We start from the raw sequence: 24,318 nt of genomic DNA, 5'->3' as shown, positions 1-24,318 counted from the left end.
ACAATATTTGTTGTACTTTTATAGATTAAAAATTACTGTATTGCCAGACTACACTGCACACAGGTGATTACAAGCAGTTTTTTAAAAAACAGTAGTGCAAATTGACTCCCTTATGTTCATATAAACTGAAACTGATCTTAGGACTTAAAGGAATACCATTTAAAGCCTTCTATTGGTGTTTCTTACACCACTGTCTCATTTCTGTTTCTTCTCACGTCTCCTAGAATATTTCTACTTAAAACATGAAAAGAATGCCTCCATTTGTTATACTGGCTCTGTTCTGCTCCCCGCCCCCACCCCGTAACGACTTATGAACTCCACATCAAAAATCTAAACAGCAGGTTGTTAATATTCAAGATTTCAGAATTCTGTTTCTACATTCTGTACTTTGAATTGGAAAAACTAAAATAAATTGATTTATTTGTGTGCATTATTTGGTTTCTTTACTATAATATGTCTGCATCTTAAATATCTGAAGAGATAGTACAATGTCATACATCAAAGCACAGCAAATTTATAACCTCTTAAATGTAACCTCAGAAAATGATTACTAAAACTTCTTGCCAAACATCTGAGTGCTGACAGACTGCCCTTCCAAGTTTTCATCTGAAGCTTGCAAGCCAATGGATAAAGTCTAAAACTGCACTTCTGACGTTCCAAAATACTAACAACTGCATCAAGCATGAAAGGCAATGGAAGTGCCAAGATCACAGAGCTCACGGTAAATATTTCTTTTAGTCAAAGGCTGACTGTAGGAAGAGAAGGGAAAAAAAAAAATCCCAGATAAAAGGAATCATGGTTCAAGAGCTTCAGCTAAAAAGATTTAGTGGATTCATCCCACTTAACTTTAGCACTTAACAGCAAATTGCACTTTGGTGCCTTTAAGTTATAGATGCCCATTACATGCACGAAAGGATAAAGTTTGGATGCAGATAAAGGATGCCACAGAAGCTCGGTGTGCTCTACTCCACAGTTTTGGACACAAAATGCCCTCTTTTTCACAGGTAAGTAATACTGACATATAAATATTTTTACTTGCTCTTTTCCTTGCTGGACCCTTTCCAAAAGCAATTCAAATTGCTAACCTAACAGAGAGCAATTCACTTTTGTGGTATTCTTTTTTTGGTCAGGTTATGTTTCTGTTTAGTGATCTGTATGGTCCCTGTGCAGTATTAGAAATGTGCCAGAGCTGGTGCAAGAGGAGAGAGAAGAATCAGAAGCAAAGAGGTTATAGCTACTGCCTCAACTTGGGCATAATGGGTAATTTCATCTTGATTTTTGCTTTGAAGAAACATCCTTCTAACATGCGCCCCTGACTATACCAAGACATTAGGGCAACAAGGGTCCAAATCTGGGGGTAAGTGCTGAAGTTAAGAGTGGGAAGAATCAAGATCACAAGTCATCTTTTTTTGTGTGTGGTTCAGTTATCCACAGTAAAAGACAGAGGGTCAAAAGTGTAAAGTTCAGATTAAAAAGAGAACATAGACTACAAATAATAATGCAAAAAAAATCTGGATTTGAAATACCCTTTTTTTAAAAAAAACCAAACACTGTTTACTAGAAAGTTATTAATGGGAGACTCCATTGTTCCTCCAAACAATGTTTTATGACTCTTCTGATGGATCTGGGAAAACAATCAAAAATCCCATTGCTTATCTTGACAAAACATATAAAATTTCTCAGTCTGAAATTAGCTCAAAAATTTGGCTGTACTAACTGTACTTGCTATCGTGCATTGAGGGGTTTACAAACGGCATCACAGTATTGCGTACCCCAGTTCCTTCTGACACACCAAAGTGGGGAGCAGCACTGTGAAAGCTTTATTACGAACCTCTAAGAATATAATCTTAGCATGATCCTGGGTATGAATCATTCACGATAATGCCATTGAATTCCCTTGCCATTGAATTTATCCATATGAAGATGATAAGAAATATTATTGCATCAGCTGATTCTCAATGATCTAAATGAGAAGCTAGATTAAAAAGTTTCCTATATTCATTTACTAATTAATTCAGAAAAAAAACCAGGAAATAGCAGGCCAAGAAACAATTAAGAATTTAGGCCAAGAATATAGCCTAGGAAAAAAAGCGTCAATTTTTCTTTCATGGGTGGACCTAACTTTTAAAGAATGTGCATAGTCAAACGACCAATTTTAACTTTAATTTCCCACAGCAAAATAAAATAATCATCATCAAATTAGCTGTCTACATAATTTGAAATAATGAACTATTTTATTACATGAATATCCAGTGTCATTTTTTTCCTGTAATAAAAGAACTCACATAAGAGCCCTATATAAATTCTTCCAAGATTGTTTTTTTCTTCCAAAATTAAGATATGTGAAAAGGACATAAGATTAAGCTTGAGCATAAGTTCTTTATTTAAAAAGTGTATAAAATGCCATAATTACCTCCAAAGCAAGCATTATGAATCCATCTGATATTACAAGGTGATAAAAACAAAAAAAACCCCAGCCCCTCAATCTCTAACATTTCATTAAAAAGATTTAATACAGTCTGAGACCACACAGGCTGGAATACCTTAAGTCAAAACTTTATACTTATTGAAACATGTCACTGTAAGACAGCCTTAACAATGTTTTGGCATTTTGCTTGTATTTTGAACATACCTCAACTTCATTTTATGTGAACTATGAATATCTTGGGTTTATCTATTCCAGAATTCTAATGTTTTTACTTGCAAACATGAGCGCAACAAAGTAATTCCTAACAAGACATGACAGTTTAGTATGTGCAATGACTAATCAAGACTGATAGTAATCATATTACAGGATAGCACGTACAGAACACATAATCCCATAATTCATATTTTTTCAAATTGCATAGATCTATGTTTACAGATAGCATGTTACCTTTATTTAAAAATACATACTTTGTCTAAATGAAGTTAAGTCTTTATTAACCCAAGATTAGAAAATTTGGATTGTTTTTTTCTATTAGCAGGGATAGTTACTGTGAAACTGTGATGTTACTGCATATTTCCCTTTTTTATTAAGACAGCAAAAAAATTTAACTGAAGACTAACTCAAACTAAATTGTCCTATCCTATACAAAGACTTCAATACAAGAGATAATTGCCTTTTAGAGAAATTCATAAACTGTAAAACTATTGAAAGAAGACTGCATTAAAAGTAAAAAATAAAAGGCTACATTAAGAATAAACAGAAATGACAGAAATTTAACATATACATACATAGCCCCCCCCCCCAAACGCTTCTTGTTATTTTCACACATTTTCTAAAACAACTTCAGCTTATTTTTGTGTTTCTTAGGGTTTTTTTGTGCATTGTACTGGCATTTTGTAATTTTCTTGCCCTAAACATGCCACTTCTAATGTTGGGTTTTTTTTTTTTTGGGGGGGGGGGTGTGTGTTCAGTATTTATAGCCTTTTCTGCATAGGTGACTTGAAAAAATGTTACCACTGTTAAGTAAAACAATGTGACTAATATGGCCTAGTTTTAACATATAATAAGAAATTTGACAAAACGGTAATAATTTTGGAAATTTTTGATCAATTTTTTAACATCCAAAGGAACATTCAAGATGAAGTCTCTTTTAGACTCAAGTATTTGCTTTCTTTTTTACAAAGCCTGCCTCACTCAGCCTTGCTTGCACCCTTTGCCACAGTTTGAAAATGTTAAGTGGTGAAATGACACAAAGAAGCAAACTGCTGCATATCAGGAAGAGTTCGTGAGGGTACTCATAGGGGCCAACGTTGTTTGGATGTAAACAACGTCGCATTGCTTCGAAGCAGAAAATTTTACAGTTTTCTCATAAAACATTGTTAAATTTTACCTTTATCACTTTCTACTGGTTTTAATCAGCTGCAATGCATGCTGGTTGATATGACACTACTAAAACTAGGCACCCAAAGCGTAACTACTTTGAGAGCAGAACTATTTGGCAGCAGCGCTACTTGGGAGAGAAGAAATAGGAACAGGAAATTTTGAAAGAAATTAATTTGAAATTAGCCTGCCAAGGGCCTATCATATTGGAAATTCAGAACATTCACTATATACTTATACAATTAAGTCATGTTTCCTCAGAGTATTTTTCATATCATTAATATAATGATATGATAATGCATTAATATAATGATAAGGCTTATAAATTATCTAGAAATACTTTAAATATTTTATGTTAAATTAATAGAAGACCAGTGGGTTTCATATGAACAAAAAAAATGACCAAAAAACAAAAGAAAAAAGCAAACCCAAATATAATCCAAACAGAACATACGTCTTTGTCTCAGCCTTGAATTTGAAATTTAAATATATGATGTGGATACAGACATCAGAAATAAGAGCTATCAAATGATTACTTCTGATGTACCTACAGATGCTCCTGCCGGGTCAATGACACCTGCAGTTTTGGGAAGTATGTTCAATTACTCTGTTCTGTAATTAGGTTATTTTAATCTCTATGCAGGGAACTTCATAACCACTACAATCAACTCAGAGAGCTAAATGCAAAAACTATTCTAGGAGGAAACTGCATCAGACAAATACGCAGTGTGATTCAGCGCAGAAACTAAACAAGTTAAACACTTGTTTTCTTTTTACTTTTAAGGTGATAATTTCACATTTGAGATCTGCACTCAGGGAACAGAATTAGTAAGTTTTCACTGAAGTTGACACTCACGTAGACTAAGCTGTCAGTGAAATTGTTTTGGTTTCATTCAACAAAAAACGGTTTTGTAACTGGTCAGCAGAGAGAAACTGGTTTGGACAAATTCATGACACGGATTTTGGTTTACTGATCTAAGAAGGGAATCTGGGAGAACAGCAAGGAAAGGAGATGGAAGGGAAGAATTTTGGAGGTGGAGTGAGAGGACTTCAAGAAGTGCATGGAGAGTCAGTTTTCTATGGAAATAATGGTATCAGAATGAGTGATAATGCAATCTCAGACAAGATAATTTAGGACAGTGGTAGATTCCTTGAAAGTAATCTCCCCATCTTCTCTCTTTCCAGCTGGAGAATTGAAAGGAATTTTTCAGAGAACTATTGATATAATGACTCTGTGATGATCTTTCTTCACAGGTAACTGGGAATTTAGGTCCCATTACTGCATATATATAACTTGTGCTGTTTTTCCTCATATGCATAATTTTTGTTCACTAATGTATTTTCTCTGCAAATCCTTGAAAATCATTTAGCAGCTCTGGGAGATCATTTAAACAGCTGCTCATGGTTAGCTTTTGGTTTTATATCTTCAGTATTCTGTAGCCTCAGAAAACTTCCCATATTACTATTCACTCTTTTTCAGATCATTTGTGTATGGGACTCCTTCAGTAAACTGTGTTTATTCCTATCTTTTGTTTCAGACATCTAATCTGCAGAAATATTTTTCTCTCATACTCCTTGACTTGTTAATCTCTTAAAATTGTTTAGAGAAATCTTGACAAAAGCCTTTTAGGAATCCTTATATAAAGCATTTATGTCTAAATGGCAAGATTTTGCATACTTTTAGATCTGAGAGTGTATTTCAGTAACACTGTAACTCCTTGCTTGAATGAAACCCAGATAAGTAGATAAAGAAGTACCCTGACTCTTGTCTGGATGAAACCTGTGTGACTACCTCGTTTCCTCTCCCCAAATCCTGTTTTGGAGTTGAAAAGAAACTCAGATGTGTGTACAGGAAATGAATTGTGCAATGCTTTGTTCAGGCTTTTGGTCTCAATGACTGGGAAAAGCAGGGAGAGATACCGGGGCATACTGTGGCACATGCAGGCCTTTCAGATTATGCATGTATCAATCTGATCACATTTATCTAAATACTTGCTAAATGCCTGACAAAGACTAAACACTTGCAAGGCATGTCTGTTGTATGCATAAGAAAAGAAAGAACAGTGAGACCAAGTCATCTGAGAGAATTTAGCAACTGAAAGTACAACTGAGAGCCTCCCCGGTGCCTGATATGATCACCTGTGCTTCTGAAAATGACACAGACCAAAAAAAAACCACCCCAACAAATCAAACCAAAGTAAACCATTTTTTTCCCCCCATGGTTTAAGGCTGAGGAGAGAAAAAACACACTTATGGCAGTAATGCTAAAATGGGAAGATTACCTCACGGTGATTTAGAAGTCTCTCCAAATCCACTGCCATTTGATTCTTGACACGCAGCAAAGTTGTCTTTTCTTTATTTAAAAGACTGGTAGAAAAAGGATAGGAAATGCAGTAATAGCAACAGATAATCTCTTTTAATCTTGTATGTTGGCCAAAACATGCATTTTCTAAAGCTAAATATTGGCAATGAAAATCTGCTTGAGTAATTGTATCAAATGATCACTCATTATGTTCAAGAATTGGGGTTTTTATAAATGGGCCTGAATGAACTGATGCATGCAAAATCTTATTTTAGACAAACAGAAGTACTACTCAAAATCTTCATAAAATATGTTGGGGTTTTTTTTATTCTGAAGGACAATTTAAGTTATCAGAATCCTCTAACTATTATCTCTCAGTTTCTTCTAGGCAAAATGAGCTCATTTCATAAGCAAAGTACGGTTCCTTATATCTCCTAGTATATCAAAACATCGCTTTCTTTGTTGTACGCATCACTAGTAGCAGCACATGCTCTTCACTCCGTATGACCTCTTCTTATACTACTGTACTTAGAATTCTGAAAATAACAAATACAAGGAAGAACCACCTCTCCCTTTTAGCTGTGTAATTTCTGAAGAAATTGTAAATGTGTTTTTGCCATTTTTTATTTTATATTCCAGGATAACGCATGGGATCAAGTTTATTTTGTGAACCAGGTATGAAAATTGTTTTATCATGAAGACATGCTTTTCTAGCACAATATCATTGAATTGTTCTTTGTTTTCTTAGTTACAGAATATGAGCATTTGAAATGTTTAGCATACACATTCTGATTCCAAGCAGCAATTCTAATATAATTAAATGTATTTTCATATTTAGCCCCAACATCAGTTTCCAACAATAAATTTCAGACTAATGCATATATAATACCAGTATATAATCTAGTCTGTTAAAACAGCCACAGAGATTTTCTTGGAAGACCAATGTTATACAAGCCATTACCATGACTTAACTAAATAGTTTGTACAATATAAACTATCACATAAATCAACAACTATGAAAAATGCAATTCTGCATATGGACTGCAAAAATGTAATACTGAATACAGGTCAGGAGTTCAAAAGCAAATGTATTAAAATTTTATAAATGGAATGGAGCAATTACATGTGTCACAAACACAAATTATTTAACATTCCTAGTATTTAATCCAGAAATGATCAACAAAATAAATCAACCTTTTCTTTAATTGGCTGCATATCATCCGCTTGTTTCAAATAAGCAACATCATCCTTTGCCCCAGAGATTTTCTGGAAGTTCCTTGCAAGCTCTGTACTGTAAATTATGACTGTCAGTTCCTTCTAGGCATTCATTAATTCTAAGAAAAAAAATGTACGCTTTGGCCAAATTGCTTAGTTGTCAGAGTTATTTAAAAGGAAAGTAGTAACATTTATGAAAAACTACAAGGATATTTTAAAATTTTCAAGAGTTTTATTTTCTGTGACATTTTTATTCATGATGCAATTGCTGTACTATTTTTTTCCTGGGTTCCTGTGTTGCAACTTACTGATATGTCAGTTTTTCTTGGATTACTGGACTTCCTAACAGCATAAACCAATCGTTTTAGAGAATGACTCACAAACTTATTAGAGAAGCAATAATAAAAGTTCCTTTATGCCTTAAAGAGTGTGATGGATAAGCATAAACATCAGTGTTCATGACTAAACCAGAAATTCATGCTCAAGGTTCAATTTCATCTACAGAACAGAACCTATTCTAGGTATACCTTCTGAAACAATGTGACACGACTGATCTATGTGGAGCAGTTGAAATTTTCTTTGTTTATGGTCAAATACAGGAATTAGATTGCTACGTCATTCAGTAGAACTTGATGTGTTTTCTGTCATACATATGACTATAGAACTATCAAAGCATGTGCAGACTTCAGATTTATTAGATTTGCAATAACTATGTTTTTTCACCATTGCAGATAGAAGGAAATAATTCATATACTTCTGAAAGAATACTGCAGAAGAGGCATATATACATTTAACAGAGCAAGAACACAGTTACCAGGCACAACAATAATAAACTCATACCTAATGACCAAGTAAAGCAGAAATACCTTCAAAAGTTCAATTTTGGGAAGAAGACTGACCATTTCAGTTCCTGTTATGAAAATGTTCTGAACAAGCACCTTGGATACAACAGTCAGGAGGTTCTAGCTTTAAACTACCCTACACTTCCATCAAACAGTAGTTTAACCTAATCCAGTTTTAACTGGCAGTGTAGCTTTACACTTTGTTTCAGCTGACCTAAGTGAAAACTGTTGCTGAAAGATCATCCTTCCCTAACCACATATGGGTAACCTGCTATTTATGTTGGTACTCGAAAATTTGTGACCACAGAAATAGGACACTTCATTGATCTGTATAGAAGCTATAGAGTCTTTTTAAAGGTTATTTTTCACGTGGATCACCAAAGCAACTTGATTTACCATGTACAGTGGAAACCCACAGCTGAAGTAAGGATGAGACTGCTCCATTTGGTGACAGAGTGATTTAACTGTCTTACTATGGTTCTGAAACCACAATCTATGAGTCTAGACAAACCAGCTTCTCATACCTGAGCTCAAGGGTTGTAACTTTCCTCTGAAGAGACAGGATCTTCTTGACCATCTCTAACTAACCATACTTCTAAGTTTTCATGATACAGATAGGTATTAAAGTACTAGAGCACTAAACATGAAAAGAAATCTTCCAGTGACTTGCTCTGGGGTGAAAACATGTGAACACTTGAGAGAAATGGATTGCGTCAAAATGATCTAATATCCCTGGAGTTATTTAACTGCATAAATGACTGTTTTCACTGTCGTGTAAACAAAAGTGTAGACCATGCTGTGCTCCATACTCCTGGTCACTGACTGCTCCATCTTGAGCGAGGAGAAGGTCGCCTTTGAGATACATCATGTATTCATAGCCCCAGAAGTCTGGGTTGGAGAATTCACTGAAAAGCAATGCAGCTCCTGCTTTTTCTGTGTGCCTGGGTTTCCAGAAGAAACCCAAATGTCTGAGAGGAGATTCTGCTTCATTCCATCATGCTTTCAAAACCTAACCAGGTATGAATCCAGGACGTACCATGGAATATGTTTGTCATATACATACACATTGCTCATAGCAACCACTGGCTTGTTTCATTTCACTTTACTCAGGATCTAAAGCCAAGGTAGTTTGGATATTGTAAGCAAGACATTTTTAGGTGACTTGATTGTTCTGCAGAATGGAGATTAACATTTCACAGTCTGACTTTTAAAGCCTTTTGAATCTGGGCAATTAAGCCACCTTTTAAATCTCTGGTCTAAATATACTAGCTACTAACCTGTTGAGAAGCTTCTGTTATTAGATGGTCTGCATAATATGCTTACGCTCAACACACTAGATAAACATGGTTTTATATATTACTGGTTTTTATTACTACTTCTATTCCATTTGAAAAAAAGTAAGTTTCTTCTTCAGTGAACTGTGTACCCCAAATGCTGTAAGAAATAAGGATTGTGCCTTTCTGTTAATTTCTTATTTGTGTGATTAAGTTGAAAACTGAAGTAAAATCTTGAGTTATTTTTTTGCATTTTATGTTCACATGCATATATTACCGTAAAAAAATGGAAATAGTACATGTGAAAGTTTTTTACATAAAACTGAATGCATAATATAGGCGTATAGTGCAGCTATCCCTTCTCTGCAAATTACAGATGAAAACCTCAAGCAGACAGTTAATTTTTAAAGCTTAACTCAAACTTTCTTTTTTAGTCATATAGTTAAGAGAGGGAGTTATAAAAACTTCTGCAAATAAATGTTCTTTAGGAGAGACAATACATGAAAAATTTGTGATCTCTCACTGTGAGGCTAAACAACCACAGATCAGGTTTTTAAAGACATTTAGGAGAGTATTGCTTAATGATTTTAATTGGAGTGCTTCAGATGGCTTAAAACCTCATCTGTGTAGTGTCCCAACTGAAAAAAATTACTTTTTCAAATTGAAAAAAAACCCAAACAACTTTTAAATGGTTGTAATACAGGTCAGAAAATGTTCATTTTTAGAAAAAAAGAAATATTTTTCTATGAATTTTGTTTGGAGCATTTCCCAGGTAAACTGCAGTAGTGTCAGACTAGATGATGCAAATCTCACATAACGGTAATGTTCTCATAAAAAGCTCATTGACCATTCTGTGGTGGGAAAAACTCATCTAACACTGTATGTTGAGCTTTATAATGTTTGGATGGCATTAGAGAACCCAAAAAGTTTAGGTAAGAAACATCTCAGTACATAGCTTCTTAGTGAGCAAAATCCTTGTATTGCTTCTAGATTTGCCATACAGTCAGGCTTTTGAGGAGTGTTTTTGGGTAAGTGAACCATTTTTAAAACCAGCCATTGGTACTGACAAATTTGAGTAACCGCATTCAAAATAAACACCCTCTTTTAATGAATAAAGTCCTGTTTAATGTCTCCAGTTATTTATAAACCTAGATGTTTTTAGCAGAAAATTATGTACTAAAACTACAATTACTTCACTACACACATAAGAATGAAATTCAGAGGTTTGTTTTCCTACAGCATGACATAGTTACAAGGCATTTATTTCTTTTCACAAGGGGTGCTAAATGTGATGTTTTCATTTCTGGTTAAGAGCTGTATGCTAGAGAGATTTCTTTATAGTAGGAAGGAGTTATCTTCATGCATACCACTGCTTTTATTAATCGTTGCTATTTACTTTTATTAACAAGAGTCTATGTGGACTAACACAAATGAGAGGTTACTTAACAGAGTATTTTGAGATATGTGGAAGACCTATAAATTCACCCTGCAGATGATTCTGTCACTCAAGACCAGAGGTTTTATATCTGAAGTGTATCTGCAGGTGCATGGCTCAGTGCGCAAGCACATGAAGTGCTCTGCTCCCAGGGCCATCTTGGTTCTCTCCATGGCCAAGTGCCAGCACAGCCCATGGCCTGCCTGGGAGAATTCTAAGGGGATGAGAAGGAGAGTGGTAGTGAATATATGTGTGGGCAGCATCTGACAGTTTCTCTTATTCCTAAACAACCTCTCCTTTTATCTTCACGTGGTAATACATTTGTGCCTTCACACTTGAATCTAAGCAGTAACGTCACACACTGTAATAACCTGGAGATGGGTCTCCAGATTGCTCATGCAAATAGTTAACAGCAATGACAGCTGCTCAGCTAAGCATTTACCTTAGCCACAATAGCTCTTGCAGTTTTTAGTGAAGATACAGCTAAAGATCCATACAGCTGTCTGAAAGATGTCCACAACGGACACACTTCTGAGCAACCCAACAAAGTACCTCCAGCTCTGGTAGAATATACTACTTTAAGGCCTTGATTCAGTCTGGTACCTATTTGACTATTGCTCTCCTTTAAAGGAGAGGCTGAACAAGGCTTTGAGCAACCTAATCTAGTGGAAGATGTCCTTACTCATGGCAGGGTGGTTGGAACTACATGATCTTTAAAATTCCCTTCCAAACCAAACCATTCTGTGATTCTGTGTTTCGGTTTGACAGCTATTGACACAAGTAACCTTGAGCACTCTTTGAATAGTCTTTCCAAGTGAGGAGGACATTTTGATATCGAGGGTCTGAAAGTCAGCCTTAGCTCTAGAGGTATGACACTTAAGGATAAAGGCATGTAAGATGCTCTGGTTAAAGGGAACTCTGAAGACCACATTGAAAGGAAACGTAGATGGATCTGCAGGATTTCTCATATCAAAATGATCTGCCTGAATCTGTCCCACTCCTCTTGTGGAAACAACTGCTGTCAGAAATGATGCTTTCACAGCATGATGCAGTCTGCAGAAACCTGAACAGATCTACTGCCTGTCAAGGGACCACATTTTAAGTCACTTTAGGCCATTCTGTGAAAAATCAGTACAAATCTGGCACAAGAACATTCACAAGGAGATTGCTGTCATAGATAGCCTTCCTTATAGTTGCCTTGTGCTGATTTCAATCAAGACTGTCTGTTTCATCACAGAATCAAAACCACATCCAGTAGCAACCAACAGCCTTCTCAACAGACAAGGAATACAAAGCCCTGCAGGTTGCTGCAAAACATTTATGAAGTTGCAAGAAAGTACTGACTCATCATCCTGGGAAACCTGCTGGAACCTACCCAGCCTAAGGAATATGTTCTAAAAAGATTATTGGCCATCATCACTGTGCACAGAAGCAAATTGTGGATTGAGTCTAAAAAAAAATTCACTTGCAAATTAGTCCTTGCTGATCCCTCCACACTCAAGTTACATAAGACTTGATAAGAGAACGCTGGCACTGATAACACAGATGTGACTGCTCTACTTAAGGAATCTACAATTTACATAATGCAGAACCATCTCTCTTGATGAGCAGGTGAGATAAAAACACAACACCAAAAGAACACTCCTCCAGGAAGGAATGAAAACCATGATCAAGCATAGGGCAGCTCTGAGGTTAAAACAAGTATTCAGTCTTGATTGTCAGGGTGTAAGCATATCAAAGTTATGTTAATTTGCCTACAATACGGTACTCAAATACAAGACTTTAGAAAAATTGCAAAAATGATTGTATTTTTAAGAGTCTGTTTGAAAACAATGATTTGAACATTATTTTTGTTAGCTGGTACTTGTGAAATTGCTTTTTAGAAATAAAACTAATGCACATATTGTATGTAATTTTAAAAAATAATAATAATAATCTGCTTTGTGTAACTATAGCATAAATTAAACCTTAACTTAAAGAAGCTGCTGCAGAACTGCAATATTTATTAATTATAAGTAATGGTTGAAACAACCATTTACTTTTGAAAAGGCTTTAAAAATACTTTTTTTTCCCCTTAGCTCTAAGATACAGAGAAACTAGGCTTCATAAACCATGTTAATGTTTTCACTATTACTTTTCTAATAGCACTAACATTATTTGCACAATTTACAGCCCTCCTTGAGGAGCATTAATTCTCTGAACTCATCCTCTCAAAAATATTCCACACACAAACCAGCAAAATGCTGTTTAATAGCAGTGTAAATCTTTTGATCCAGCAGAGCTTCACTTGGCATATATTTGGTAGGAATGATCATTGATTTTCTTAAATCTCATTCTATTCAGTTCTGGAATAGTTGGGAGCTAGACTGGTCTGCAAAGTAATCTGAAATCACCTAAAGGAAACTTTAATTAAAAAGTGTCATCAGGAAATTCCAAAAGGTTATCCTAATGTCAAAAGATGACTGGAGTGGTTAGAAATCCCTTCCTCTAACCTTCTTTACATTTACAGGGAAGCAAAGGATCAACATTATAAATTTTATACCAGATTATAATTTCTCCTGTGCTCCAGGGAATATCAGCTAACAATTTAGGACATTTGTTTTAAATGTGGAGTTATGAATAGCAAAATTAGGGACTACTGATATGTACCAAAAGACCTAAGACACTGGGCTGTTTCCAAGAATTTCTCTGGCCTAAGAAACTATGGCAAAGTTGAGACAAACTTGTGATAAGGGAATAATACTTATTTTTAGTTTACAAGGAATATTTGAAGCTACAGGAAAACACTTACCAAAATACCTGATGTGCAAAGTAAGTGTAACTTTTTTGCTACAAAACCATTAAGGATAAAAATATTTCTTTGTCAGACCACACTTTCATTTACAGAAACAGCCTAGTGGTGAGCACAACCCAGCTCATGGCAGCAGAGTACTGCTGGTATGTTTACCATGAATGCTTGCACTGTGGTGCAGAAGCATATTCTTCCTTAACCTCAGGCACTTTAAAATGCCAAAAATTCCCTTTATAGTTAATTGAAAGTAACAGGCATCTCTAGCAAATGACTCACTCCATCCAAAATCTGAATTGCTTTTCGGAGATGCTACTTCCTCCATGAACTACTAAGGAAACCTGACTTAAGTTCCTTATTTAGGTGCCTGAATTTGTAGGCTAAATTTAGAAAGAACATCTGTGCATACAGATTATTTGTAATGAACCATAAAACCCCATGAGAACCAATGCTAATTATGCATTTAATTTCTTATATATTTTAAAAGCATAAAACATACACTTTCAGAAATGACCTCACCTATTCAACCCCTTTATTTCCTAGATTTTGAGAGACATTTGGACTACTATGTGAACAATGACAGACATTTTCATGTTACTATAATTCAAGAATTTGATTTGCTAGTTCCAATTCTTTCATGATTTTTTTCACAATTGGAAAGTAAGATCCTATATATAGAGAACACTGATTTTTCATCTCCTGGAAAAATATAATTTACCTTTGAAGTTTTTCTTCTATTAAATAAAGTCTAGAAAAACAGTAAAAACACTTGATTCAGGAATAAAAAAAGATCTATTCTTACCAAATCAAAGTTAAGTCTAGTCTTGTCTGGAAGTATTAATAAATATTTCAGTTTATTTATAAATTTATTGACTTATGTATACACTTACTTGGATAACAAAGATTTTTAGGTGTTCCTCAAGGCATAACAAATACTATCCCAAACCATCAAAACACTCTGAATAGATACATATGTAAGACAGTATGTAGGATAAAGTGTTTAGCTATGGTGAGTCCTACCTTTTCTATTTTCATTGCTTCAGCAGATTTGTTGGGGGAAAAAAACCTGTATTTTTCATGTAATTGCTTCATAATACAATCAATCACATCAATGCTTCATAATTGTTACCATATGCATTTCCTAAACAGAGATACCACATAAATATCTAATAGCTAAAATGCTAACTCTTCTGTAGTGCAGTGGGACACAGGTATTGACTTCCTTGAAAAATCAAGAGGCAGATGATTTTATAACAGCTTACTTGGGAACCAGATGTTGAACATAATTCATAAAGCTATATGATGGTGGGAAGTTGCTCAGTGGTCAAAGAGTTCTGACAGCTGGATGTAACACCAAATCAGTCTCCCCACTAGAGGAAGTATGCTTGAGTTATGCCTGAAATACCCTTTGCTGGTGGACTAGTCTATTATTTTTCTCTGACTTTATTTCTTTAGTTTTACTTTTGTACATTTGGTGGGTCATTCCTCTACTTCATGAGAGCTCAGCTCCAAATTCACTTTAAACCTGACTGTCATTGCTGCTTTTCCAAACCTAAAGCTCTTTTTCTGACAGTATGAGAGAAATCACACATGCTATAGTTTCACCATAAAGACTGGACTTAGTCAATGATAGAGTGTCAACATGTCCTACTTCATGGCCAACAACATAATTGTTTTCCAATGATAAACACATAGGTGATTTTATTTTCTATTTAAAATAAAGAAACAGTGATTTTAATTACCTGACATCTTTTTCAAGTTGCATAATACGTTCTTTCTGTAGACTTATTTGAGAATCTCTCTGTTGCACAGTTTCAATCAGGTATTTGTATGGTTGTTGTACTTGACCCAACAAAGAATTTGCTCTGTCAAGCTGCCAAAAAAAGAAGTATTACTATTACACATTTTATAATTTATAAAGAATGATTACTTAATTAATATTGATTATTGGATATTATCTATCATTAACAATTGCATAATATAAGCCCCAAACCTGTTATTTCACAAAAAACCGAAAACACCCTCAAATCACGATCTAGTACATCATCTTCTCACTTTTCCGTTCTAATTATTTATATCATGCTACTGCTCTCTACACTTCTCTAATCTCCATTTTCAAGAGTTTTAATGTAACAGCTTCCACTGATGAAAAAAATGAGTGTAGAAAAAACATCTGTTTGTTCATCTTATTAACCAAAATTACTTTTTTAAAACAGCATACTGTTACAATGGAATTTTCAGCTTGTAAATTGAATCTAAATAAAACCACAGTAATAATGGAAGAAAAGTTCCCTTTCCTCTGATCAATTATCATCAATTATGAACAATGAAATACACAGAATGTTTACAAGAGTAGTATAAAATGTCATACCCATGAGTAGAAAATAAACTTTGCTAGCCATACTCCCTGAACAAATGAGCACCATTAGATTTAAAAAGCCTGCATGATATGTCTTGCACCTTGAGCAATATAACAAGATCATTCACCAAAATATGTACAGAATTAAGATCACACATCAAGATTTAGCAGTTTCAGCAGCTGGAGTACATATAAGTCAAGAATACCAACTAGATTCTTTACAAAATAAAGAATTGTTTAAAGTTTAGATACAAACAGATCTAATGGAAAGAATTCAATGGAAAATGATTAAGCTGATTAGTTTATACAATTTCTCGATAAACAATCTGTATTTGCAAAATCAGACTCAGGAGCCAATTGTCCTATTTTGTGTTGTTCCAAACAAGCAGGGGAAAAGACACCACCGCTTCCTATAGAATTAGCTTATTTAAATAACATTTCCAGACTTCCCTAAAACCAGATTTTTCTCCTATTCACGATTTTCAAAACATGAGACTGTTTTTCCTTCTTTCTTTCCATTATATTTTTATTTTTTATCATGTTTATTTATTTTTATATTATATCCCATATAATTCCATTACATTTTTATTGCAGTTTTACTTCAGCCTTTTACACTCTGTGAAATATGCAAAGAACTTATAATGTAGTGGTTCAAATTTATTAAAATACAGAATACAGACAAAACTTTGCTCTCTACACTTCTCTAATCTCCATTTTCAAGAGTTTTAATGTAACAGCTTCCACTGATGAAAAAAATGAGTGTAGAAAAAAACATCTGTTTGTTCATCTTATTAACCAAAATTACTTTTTTAAAACAGCATACTGTTACAATGGAATTTTCAGCTTGTAAATTGAATCTTGCTTACCTTACTGACCATGGTTTTAAAAGTGAAATGAGGGACAATAACACTGCACTTCTTAAAATTAATGCATATCCTTAAATATTGTTTAAATATACTAGTTCCTTCATGAAATACCTATTCTAGTCCACAGTGAAATCCCAAGTTTATTTTAGAGAAGGAAAAAAAAAAAAAAAAAAGGCAATCATCTTCTTGAAAAAAATATCTTCAATAAATTGATAAGCAATTAAAAAAGACATTATTTTCCTAAAAGTACAAGCTATTAAAAAAAGATGTCTTTCAGGAAGACAATAGAGTCTTTACATGACCAACAGGTAATACCAAAACATGGAGTTCTAATGTCTAGGATGGTTTAAAAACCTTGCAGTATAAAACCTTGAGGCTGCCATTACAGAAGAAAATTAATGCAACTGATCTTGTTTGGAATCCTGGTTTTGATACCCTAAGAACTTTCAAAGGATGCTGTCATCACATTGTGAAGTTCCTCATTGTTCTTACTGATAAGAATTAAAGTACTTCAGCGGGAAAGGACAAGTGAGGTGTTGTAAGCTTTATTTATTTATTTAAGCTTAATTGACTACAGTTAATTCATCTGTTAACTTGCTAACTTTACCAGCTAAAAACATGCTGCTGTTATGAAAAAAAGGCTATCCCTTCCCTCTCCATGTTGGTGTTTTGCTGCCTGTTTGATTCTATAAATTTAAAAGAGGTTGTCATTAAACTGTAGTCAATCAAGCACTGAACACATTTAATGGATCTGCTTTACTAATACACAGACATGTATATAGAATAAGCATTGTCCATGAGCAAAAACATTAATTTTTGTAAGCATCTTTGATTTCTTTCTGCCTTAATGTACAAGATTTACTTAAGTATTTCTGTGTCATTCTTTTAAGTGATAAATCTGACACATTGCAGTTGGACATTTATTATTTATCCCTGAATGGAAACCTCTATCAAGCTGAAGGATTTCCTCATTGTTCCGTTTGATCTATACAGAGTGAGATGTAAACTTGCTTTTGGTAAAAATGTTTCAATTGAGGCATACAAAAAGCACAAATACAACATCATGATGAAGGCTCATCATTCAGCAGCAAGCCAAATTTATTAGCTTAGTAAACGTCTTTATTTAGTATATCACTTTTACTGTGTACTGACTCAGTATTTGCTTTTTAAGTCACCCAAAGACCATAATAGCCTCCTAGATGCAACAGACTATCTATCCACCAGTTCTGGCACTGTTCAAGATCTCTGCAAAGTGAATTAATTCCAAAATTTAGATTGGACAGTAAATGTAGTAATTGCAGATCACTACTTTGCAGAAGCTGATATACAGCTTTCCAGTTACTTAGACCTAGAGTAACATCAAGTGAGCTGCAGAGGCAATAAACTGATTATCACTAGGTGAGGACCTTTCTTGGATCATGTCATTAAGAATTCCTTTATTCTGTTTATCGTAGACATGGTCAACAAACCTTTAGTATGAAGTCTCAATACCAATTTTAACATTGCAAGTCACTGCTACACAAAGCAACAGAACAAAGACTTTAAGGTAAAATTATTTTCTAATGCTGTATCATGACCTGAAAATAGATAGGAACCTGAAGTTAAATAAAGCCTGACAAAGTATAACGGGACTAACTGAAGAGTGCCAAGCTTTTTTCAGTGGCTGACCTTTTCAACAGGGTTCCAATTTTCAATCAGGCACGTTATTTCAGACTTCCATCAAATGAATGAAATTATGGAGAAGTCAATAATTTCTTCTTGGTAATTCTGGACTTTCTCAGAAATCAATATGATTCCTTTCTATAAAGTTCAACAGCAATTTGTTGAGGACAGTCCAAAAGGAGAACCTCTAGAAAGAGCATTCATTGCAGTTATAGCAATCTTTTTTTTTTCCCCTCTCCCCTTTAAAGAGCTTAACAAAAGTTGTATCAAAAATACTACAGTGAAATGCCAGTATTTAATCCAAGTTCAAAAGAAAAGTTGGTCTAATCACTTTGGTATCAACTTTCGTTCCATGTTCTAGATTTCATCTAGATAACTGAACAAAATGTCAATTAAAAAAATCATAATGGGCTACTTGAGCATGCTGTAGTCTACCAGACATGTGTTTTGCAATTTTATTTTAAAAAATAAAATAAAATAAAATCAAGAAAGATGATAGCTTGGAGTAAAAAATCTACCTTAGCTCAGGGGATGCAGTAAAGACAGCCAACAGAAGTTTAAGAACCTTAACTATATAAAGAAAGATGATAAATAACAATTAGTATAAAATATGAAATACAGAAAATTTACAAGAGGAGCTACAACTTCAAGGGGAATGTTGATACTAGCAGACACAGAACTCCTAGGAAAAAAAAAAAGGTAGCAAATAAATCCTAGAAGCAGTAAAACCCATTATGGCAGAGAGATGGAAAAACTGTATATAATGTTGAAGAAAACACAGAAATTTTCAATAAAACTTTTTGCACTCTGTTTGAAAATTCAGATAGATGATCAGCTTATATAACATGAAAATGATGAACTATTTTCCAGTCCATTAATAACAAGTATAAACTGTTTGTGCACATATTGAGGGATGGCAAGCAGAATGGCTTAAAGTTATCAAACAAAATGGCCTATAATCATACGCAAAATTAAAAAAAAAGGGGGAAAGAAGGAAATCTGATGAAGCATTCAGATCTGCATGCCAGACATATGTTTAACAGAAAGAAGGTCTCAAAAAGATTTTATTTAACCTTATGAGTTTGATATTAATAGGCTTAGTAGCTGTGTGTTAGCTAGCTGCGAGACATTGAACTTTGTACTGGATGATGTTCTGATTTAAACTATGCAATTATATGATACAAGATCAAGAAAGGGCTACGTGATATCTCATGGGAGAATAAAAACAAGGTGAAGATGTTCTAGTGGAATTTTGCAGGAATTTGAACTAAGGTCACTGGTACTGAATCTTTCATCAGTGATTTAGAAGCAAATATAAAACGCCTGTAGGTAAGAAGAAATGTATTGAAGTGGAAACCAGACGGATTTAAGTGGGAAATAAAGCATAGATTTTATTAACAATAGTGAAAGAATAGTGATAGAGAATAATACCATGGATAACACTGGGATCACAAATCTCTTGATATATTGAAGTTATGTATTAGTCAAATACAAATTACTAGGATATGGCTAAGAATCCATAATAAATTGTAGTATTGGTTAAAAAAAACCCCAAAACTGTACAAAAACTCCATTGTTCATGTATCTTTCATTGAAATAATATATACAATCATATATATATATACACACATATAACCCACATAAAAATAATGTAATTTCAAAATATGTAGAAAATGCAAATATTTGCACTGTGAAGTACTTGGGTGTAGTTATCCTAATTTATAACTACCATGGCTTTAAAAATCAAACTCTTAACCACATTCCTGAAATAGTCAGCCTAGAAATTCCATATAGTGGCAATATCTAATAGCAAATCTAGTTCATTGGTTCCTAAGAGAAACTTAGGAAACAATCTTAAAAATATTTCAAAAAATTAGTTTGCCCTAGTTCTGGGAGATTTCAAACTGAGTTTTGTTTAGTATTCATTCTCCATGTCACTGTAATATGTGATTTCAGGTATTATATACAGAATTGTAAATGAACATGAAATTAAAGTCATATGATAACAAAGCAAAAAAATCAATTTTAGCTTTTCAAAAAAGCAGCTTATGTTAAACATTCCTTAGATCTGTATATTCAAAAGACTTAAAAACTGAACAATGTAGAAAAAGATTTACAGAAATATCTTCAGAATTGCTTTAAAAGTGGTGTTCATTGAACAATTAACTATCAAACATAAACTAGTTTGGCTAGCTGGTCTTCTGTTCAGAAGTCTGAGCATTGTCTGTCTGGCTTACATTATTATTTAGCCTGTAAAGTAATCCCTCTTTCAATCTTTGTTTCAAAACAGAATATAAATTTCTTTGAAAACGTTTAACATTGAGTTTTCATTAATTATGAGGCCGTTTTTGACATCAAATAGATAATAAATGCTGTATAGAAAACATTTCATTTTACAAACAGCTGTTCTGCAATGTTTATAGTCTCTACAGATTTCATTGTTTTGTAGCAGTAATTTACCTCTTGTGAAATCTGTGTTACTTGTTCCTTCTGATGTTCCAGATCTTTTACAAGCAACGAGTTTTGCTTTTCTAGCTGCAGTAACCTCCTTGCCAAGTGAACACTGTGCCAATAAAAAGCAAGCTCAAGTTGATTTTTTTCCAAAAAATACAAAACAAATTCTCACATTTATACTTTGGAACTTGATTGCCTTAATTTTTCACCAATGCTTAGATACTAATATATATAAACTACATAGTGAAACATCCAGAATGTTCGAAGTTAGAAAAACAATGAAAACATTATTAAATTTAACAGCACTGAAATAGCATTCCCACAGTTATACCATTGTAATATTTTTTACAAAATAATTACCTACATAATTTGTACAGTACTACACAATTGTAGTAATCATGTCAAAATGTTTCAACTAATTATGAGTATTTACTTTTTAGTAACTTTAGGGAGTCACTGTAATTGGCTTCTCCTTAAATAATTTTTTTTTAAAAGCACATTAAATATACATTTTATAATGGAACACTGAAAACTTGTATTTTATCATTTCCAAAACAGAGGCAAAATTGTTTTGTCTGATGTTTAATATGCTAAGTAACTAAATGTTATTGTCACTTTTTAAAAAAAATAAACTGTTATACAGATGTGTAACTTAATTTGGAAGTTAAATGAATTCTTGAATTACTTAAACACCCTAGTTAAAAAATGGGATCCTCAACCTCTTGCATGTTTCATGCCCAAAGTCAAAAGGCTTTGTTATCAACAAACAATTCAACAGCACAGTTCCATAGGCAGCAATGGGAAGATTCAGTATGCAAGTGCAGAGACTACTTCCCGACATCTAACCTAGTCTTCAAGCTGCTATTAATCACTCAGTCCTATTCAACAGTCTGAACAGCATGACTATATTCCACTAAAATGGACTCCTGGATGGTGAACTGAGATGTATTCCAAACTCCATTGACTGTATTGATTAAATTAAATTGGTTATAATGGAAGGTTAGGGGCCAAGCCTCATGTTAAACCTACGATTAGATGTCTAAATTTATGTATCCTGTAATAAATCCTGCCATCTTTATAGGACTCAGTGGCTTGGTGGCTTATTATCGAAACTGTATCTAGAGAATTTTATCACTGTACCCCTCCGTGTTTAGGTCCTCTAGTCACCAATCTTTCACAATGTGACATGAGAAATTCAGAGCTTTAAAAATGAGAGATAGACAGGGTTAATACCACTTTTTAGTGTGCCTTAATCACTGGACTAACGGCTCTCCACAACAATCTGTCCTTCAAGTCAAATGTGTAACATTTTTCAGAAATTTGTATATTGAAGGGAGAACTCACTTCAAATCTTTAGACTCCTAATGTATACTGTCCATAAACTGAAGATGTAAGACTGTTGGTGTCCAAATAACGGATAGCAAAGTGTTATCCAGTTCCTGACCATAACAATGAATCTATAAGAGTGTAAGTGGTCTAAAGCAGACTGACAGGGGGATTATATTTACCCTTAAGCTGAGGCTAAGAGTGTGTAAAGATAGATGAGTATATAAACTTTCTCTGAAATTTGACCAGCCTAAACCTCCACTTTCTCCTCAGTAAAAGGGAATACACTTTCACGTTTGGCAGAAGTCTTAATATTCTTCACCTGCATTATAAATCTATCATTTCATACAGTCAATGTTTTACTTTCACCTTTTATGAAAGGAATTACCCGACATTCTCAATAGCATTCACTAGGAGGCTGGTTCTCTCAGTTCCTTCTACAAAGAGCATTAGACTGTGTAAACAATAACTGAGAAAAAGAGAAATTAATTCTCCAGACTAGTTATTTGGATTTTTATTTAGGAGATATGAGATGTGTGTTAAAAGCACATCTAGTATAAAAGAGACATGAACCACAACTTTTTTTGACCAGTTAGTGATCTTATGCATTAGCTCTTAAGAATGCAAGAGGAAACCTGGTCACCTTCCCATGGCAACTTTGGGAATGTAGCCCATCATAATTTTCCCAGGTCATTTTTAAATTTAAAAAATGAACTTGACCTGAATTTGCAAGTATTTAAAGATAAACAAAAGTACATCTTTCAAGAATGCTTGTCAGTATGTTTTCTGACTAGTTTAAATTTAAAGCAAAGGGACAAAGACTGATCTGCAAAGACACCTTATTCTGGAACTTCAATTCCAACTATACTAGGAAATTATGCAGTGCCTAAGAATGTGATAATTTATTGTTAACAAACCACTAGTGTTCTTGATAGTATTCTGGCATTTACTCCTTAACACTCTCCCAAACAGTTCCTAGGCCCAGCTGAAGACCTAGTGTGGGCAAGCAAATCATTGCCAACATGTAGTTCACATTGCAGCTAACCTGCAGTGAGCGTTTAGTTTTGTGGAAGTGGGCTACTACGTGCCATTTGGTCTCAATGCTTCAGAATGTTCCCAGGCATATTTAATTTACTACTATGGGTGTATGGTGCCTACATCTGAAGCAATGAAATAGTTGTTTCTGTCAAGTAGGCAAAGAGGTATAGACCCCACAAAGCACTATGCTTGAATAGGAAACGAAGTTTCTGAGACTGAAATGCATGCTGTGAACTTACCAGAGCTCTCCTTTTAGGACCCCATACGTCTGGAATTAAAAAGCAGGTAGCGGACTCCAAAAAGAAAATTATTCACATTTGTAATAGATTCTCTTTCCTTAAGCACTCCCAGAGAGAAAACTTATCTGTGTTTCTTTAATGGCTCTAAACATAGAAGTTGGTGTCACAGAGACTTCGCTTTAAAGCTTGGGGAACTAAAGGCATCACACACATTTTCTACATGGCAGTTTTCCTTGAGCAGCAGCAGGTAAACGATACACAGACTTTTATGGCTTTTTTAATCTTCTCTAATTTTAAAAGATAAAGAAAATCTATTAAGTCTCCAACACCTTTATAAAGGATTATATCAGCTTCATCTGCCAATGCCTTTTGGAACAGAGGAGGAGCACATGAGGCATTCTGATACAGCCACTTCTAAGCTCAGCAAGTGTCTTCCAAGCACATCTGAAATTCTGGCTTACTGATTGTCAATCAGATTCACTAAATCAGAAGTGATTTAGTAGAATTATTTTACATGTAAATAATCTAATAAGGTGGGGAAAAAGAAGGAGCCAAGCTGAAACTCAGGAAAGTTCTTAAACTATTGACAGAGGAGGAAGGAACTGAAGTTTTAGCAAATGATATTATAGAACTCTCAACAGTCTGCTAAAACAGGCATACAACAGGGTTATGGAGTTTGCCCATGACCCCCTCTTTTTTCATTTTTTTCC

General features: G+C 34.2%; 1 protein-coding gene across 1 annotated transcript in view; it reads right to left on the bottom strand.

Annotated features, from left to right (window-relative positions):
- PIBF1 (progesterone immunomodulatory binding factor 1) overlaps window positions 1–24,318 on the bottom strand; it is a 121,112-nt gene that overhangs the window by 16,035 nt on the left and 80,759 nt on the right. The window contains exons 14-16 of the mRNA XM_037377711.1: window positions 21,012–21,114; window positions 15,407–15,537; window positions 6,091–6,175 (exon numbers count right to left, since the gene is read on the bottom strand). Coding sequence (XP_037233608.1) covers window positions 6,091–6,175; window positions 15,407–15,537; window positions 21,012–21,114 — 319 coding nt within the window. The remainder of the gene's footprint in view (window positions 1–6,090; window positions 6,176–15,406; window positions 15,538–21,011; window positions 21,115–24,318) is intronic.

The sequence above is a fragment of the Falco rusticolus genome, chromosome 2 (genome assembly GCF_015220075.1).
Source record: "Falco rusticolus isolate bFalRus1 chromosome 2, bFalRus1.pri, whole genome shotgun sequence".
Lineage (NCBI taxonomy): Eukaryota > Metazoa > Chordata > Aves > Falconiformes > Falconidae > Falco > Falco rusticolus.
This window is presented reverse-complemented; position numbering and strand designations above follow the sequence as displayed.